Source organism: Panulirus ornatus, chromosome 2, assembly GCF_036320965.1.
Source record: "Panulirus ornatus isolate Po-2019 chromosome 2, ASM3632096v1, whole genome shotgun sequence".
NCBI classification, from domain to species: domain Eukaryota; kingdom Metazoa; phylum Arthropoda; class Malacostraca; order Decapoda; family Palinuridae; genus Panulirus; species Panulirus ornatus.
In genome coordinates, this window is record NC_092225.1 from 56,142,424 (window position 1) to 56,147,423 (window position 5,000).

General features: G+C 44.6%; 1 protein-coding gene across 3 annotated transcripts in view; it reads left to right on the forward strand.

Annotated features, from left to right (window-relative positions):
• LOC139756593 (protein turtle homolog B-like) overlaps positions 1–5,000 on the forward strand; it is a 94,692-nt gene that overhangs the window by 66,332 nt on the left and 23,360 nt on the right. For all 3 annotated transcript variants that reach the window (XM_071676237.1, XM_071676246.1, XM_071676228.1), the window contains 2 exons: positions 1,628–1,831; positions 4,424–4,575. In XM_071676237.1, the coding sequence (XP_071532338.1) occupies positions 1,628–1,831; positions 4,424–4,575 (356 nt within the window). The remainder of the gene's footprint in view (positions 1–1,627; positions 1,832–4,423; positions 4,576–5,000) is intronic.

Genomic DNA, 5,000 nt, shown 5'->3' on the forward strand with positions numbered 1-5,000 from the left:
TGGCTGTGGGAGCATCGGCTCCTCTCCAGCCTAAGTTGCGCGAGGTCTTGGACACTAACACTACCAACTGGAGTGTTTCGGTTACCATGGGGCCGAGTTCCTGAACTGCTGCGGGCTCCACCCGAGTTCGTAGTCACCGTTGCAGACACAAGCAGGTTCCTCAAGCCGACATCACCCGCTGAATGTTCCTATGTCACCTGGAGATGCTGTAGAATGGTGATTTCTGGTGTATGACAACAATGTGATCGTTTTTATTCAATTCTGTATACTCGTCCTCTTCTCTTCTTGTCCCTTGCAGTCAATTCTCACGTGTGGTGTCCCTTAATGGCACAGACTTAAAGCTGGTCTTAACACAGTGCTGAGCGAAGAATTCTCTTTTCTCTCTCACTTCCTGAGGTCAGCAAGAGTTGTTTGAGGTGAGGTGACTGTCCTCATACATTATTTATCCTGAGGTTAGTGGGTGGCCTGGGGAAGTCCATTCAAATTCTCGCTCTCGGAAGTAAGTACGTGCGGTCGTCTCCTCATTGCTTCTGAACCTTAGCAGTGAATACTGTTGCTGTGTTGTTGCTGGTGAGGAGGTACACAGCGTGTGCTGGTGCTGCGTGCTGTGGCTCTGCTGCTTGCTTTTACTGTCGTGTGCTTTTAGTGTGTACTGGATGCGCTACGTGAGAATGAGGGCGATGGAGATGAGAGTGTATTTCACGTTGGATGAGTGACTGTAATTATGACGATGTATTGTGTGTGTGTATGTGTATGTGTGTGTGTGTGTGTGTGTGTGTGTGTGTGTGTGTGTGTGTGTGTGTGTGTGTGAGGCCTGTCTTGTGTGAGTCAGCTGGTGATGATGATGAGGTTATACAGAAGTCATACCAGTCATGTGAGCCAGGTTATACAGCAGTCATACCAGTCATGTGAGCCAGGTTATACAGCAGTCATACCAGTCATGAGAGCCAGGTTTATACAGCAGTCATACCAGTCATGTGAGCCAGGTTATACAGCAGTCATACCAGTCATGAGAGCCAGGTTTATACAGCAGTCATACCAGTCATGTGAGCCAGGTTTATACAGCAGTCATACCAGTCATGTGAGCCAGGTTATACAGCAGTCATACCAGTCATGAGAGCCAGGTTTATACAGCAGTCATACCAGTCATGTGAGCCAGGTTATACAGCAGTCATACCAGTCATGAGAGCCAGGTTATACAGCAGTCATACCAGTCATGAGAGCCAGGTTTATACAGCAGTCATACCAGTCATGAGAGCCAGGTTTATACAGCAGTCATACCAGTCATGAGAGCCAGGTTATACAGCAGTCATACCAGTCATGAGAGCCAGGTTATACAGCAGTCATACCAGTCATGAGAGCCAGGTTATACAGCAGTCATACCAGTCATGAGAGCCAGGTTTATACAGCAGTCATACCAGTCATGAGAGCCAGGTTATACAGCAGTCATACTAGTCATGTGAGCCAGGTCGGTATAAATGTCCGTGTGCCATTACCTGTATAAAACCCTCTGTCACATAAGACATATCTGAGGCGAGCCTTCCCAAACCTTACGTGGTCTAGCGACATCAAAACCTTGAGTCTCAGGACATTATAGTTTGCCTCCACATGTGGTATACCCCCGCAGGTCGTCCTCCACCACGAGTGACCTGGTGGACGAAGGGCACCTTGCTGGACGACGTGAGTGAAGACAAGAGAGGCGAGGTGACGCTCAACAGCCTGACCCTGCCTGCCCTGACCCGCGATGACCTCTACCGGGTCATCACCTGCCAGGCCTCCAACTCTAACCTCTCAGCTCCCATGGCTGTCAGCATAACTATTGATATGATCTGTGAGTCTTGTGTATGTGTGTGTGTGTGTGTGTGTGTGTGTGTGTGTGTGTGTGTGTTATGTTCTTTATCATAAAGCATCGTACATTATAGCCTCCAGTCCATGTGTTTACGACGTACATAAATTACAGAATATAAATCTAGAATAAGCTGCATGTCAATGTTAGTTATGCCTGTCCTCATGCTGGTCGCTCCCTCTAATAGTCAAATTAGTCTACGTTCACACACATACCAGGATATACATCAAGTCATGCCATCAAAGTACAAAGTGTGAATTCAGGCCAAAAAGGGTTTGGTAAATCGAAATGTTCATATCGAAATCAAGACACTGAACGTACCACAGCGTATCTCATATTTGAACGGAAGGATAGATGTATTCTCATACTATACATAAGGTGATGTTAAAAGATGAGCAAGTCAATGAATATTTCAGGGTTTGAGAAACACGAGATGTAAACCATATGATCTATGTTTGAGTGGTAATATCACCCGTGTGCAACATATCCCAAAACTCTTCACAGCCACCGTAAAAACGGCATCGCTGACTCTCTCTCTACACACACACACCACACACGCACACAACACTTTATGACCTGGGATCACGAGTGGTGGACGTGGCCAGCTTCCTGAGTGCTACACGAGCATTATAAGAATTGAACGTGACGGACAGGAAAGAATACTTCCCACGTATTCCCTGCGTGTCGCAAAAGGCGACTAAAAGGAAAGGGATTGGGAGAGGGGGGGCTGCAAATCCTCCCCTCCCGTTCCTTACTTTTCCAAATGAAGGAAGAGAGAAGGGAGCCAAGTGAGGATTTTCCCCTCTTAGGCTCCGTGCATCACAAATGATCCAGACGCCATCGGATCCAACAAAGAGATTTACGAGACGATGCCTCGTGTATCACATCTTCAAACAAAGAGAGAAGAGTTGAGAACATCAGGCAATCTGCACACAGGGAACACACACACTCACAGGTCTGGTTGAGGTGATGGGAGGAAACGTGGGCATCACAGATGTACAAGGTTGATAACCTGAGCTGCTGTAAACACACACAGACACACTCACACACACAATCACGTGGGATATTTACTTCAAGCTGAGTGTAAATATACGGTTCCAAATATCAAATTCTGTATCTTTGATCTTTAACTAATGATCAACATGACACGGGCGAAACAGGACCCAGTCATGGCCGTCTCAGGCGAGATAAAGAGTAACCCCGAAATGTTACGTCATCTAACGTTACCATCAGGTCCACAGTAGATGTTCCACACACACGCTCATCGGTGTACGGTCATCTCTCCCGCCCGTCTCAAATGAAGACGAGAATTGTCTCCTATGAAGGAGTCTGCAGTTGAGAGAAAATTGATTCCCTATTTCATAATCTATTTCACCTTAGGAATTAATTTCCTGTTACTGTCAGCAGTACTGAATACAGGTGACAGTACAGGAGATGAATTCCTAAGGTGAACTAGGTTATGAAAAATGAATATGTTGTGTAATAACTACAGAGTCGTTCCTAGGAGAGAAAATTCTAGAATTCACCTTTGACACGCAATCAATTACGTGTCAGTATACAAAGTGACGTAACATCTTCATTACACAAACTGACGTAAATATCTTCATTACACAAACTGACGTAAACATCTTCATTACACAAACTGACGTAAACATCCTATTACACAAACTGACGTAAACATCTTCATTCCACAAACTGACGTAAACATCTTCATTACACAAACTGACGTTAAAACATCTTCCTTACACAAACTGACGTAAACATCTTCATTATACAAACTAACGTAAACATCATAACACAAACTGACGAAAACATCTTCAAATATCTTCGTTAAACAAACTGACGTAAACATCTTCATTACACAAACTGACGTATATAGACATAACACAAATCACGTAAACATCTCCATTACATCAACTGACGTAAACATATTCATTACATAAACTGACGTAAACATCATAAGACAAACTGACGTAAACATCTTCATTACACAAACTGACGTAAACATCTTCATTCCACAAACTGACGTAAACATCTTCATTATACAAACTGACGTAAACATCATAAGACAAACTGACGTAAACATCTTCATTACACAAACTGACGTAAACATCTTCATTCCACAAACTGACGTAAACATCTTCATTTCACAAACTGACGTAAACATCTTCATTATACAAACTGACGTAAACATCTTCATCCCACAAACTGACGTAAACATCTTCATTCCACAAACTGACGTAAACATCTTCATTCCACAAACTGACGTAAACATCTTCATTACACAAACTGACGTAAACATCTTCATTCCACAAACTGACGTAAACATCTTCATTACACAAACTGACGTAAACATCTTCATTACACAAACTGACGTAAACATCTTCATTCCACAAACTGACGTAAAGGTCATAAGACAAACTGACGTAAGCATCTTCATTCCACAAACTGACGGTAAACAGTACAGATATCACGTTGTGTAGTATAGATATCACGTTGTATCTCCATGTGGCTTTGTTCACCTGGATGACGCTTCGCCACCCTCGCCCTTGTTGACGCTGTGTGTCGTGGTGACAGTCCCGCCAGTGAGTGTGAAGATCGCCGCCCCGCTGGACAGCCTGGCTGAGGGCGAGAGCTACAAGCTGGTGTGCGAGTCGTCGGGCAGCAGGCCCACCGCCGACATCACTTGGTGGAAGGATGGAATGCTGATGACCGATGCTAAAACACAGGTAATACAACCCTTGGGGTGCTTTATGTGTGTCACTATATGTATCTTTCTATCATACACGTATGAAAGAATTCACTCATAAGCCAGCAAGCGAGGAGAACCAGTAGTATGTGCATAAATAGCCAGGGGAGAGTGAGTGAGAATTGCATAGGGTGGGAGTGTATGAAACTAGGGGAGTGAAGGTATATAGAGAAACAATGCTTCAGTGCATGGGTGAGTTGTGTGGTATGCGGAAGGTGGGGTGTGTGTGTGTGTGTGTGTGTGTGTGTGTGATAGATCGAGGAAGTTGGATGGCCAGTGAAATATGAAAATGGGTGGAAAACCATTGCTTGCGGAGGTGTGCGTGTGACTAGGAGGAGTACTGGAGAAAGCAGCGAGAAGTCAAGAGAAAGGCGCAGGAGCACGGGAGCTGAAAAAGAGGGCAAA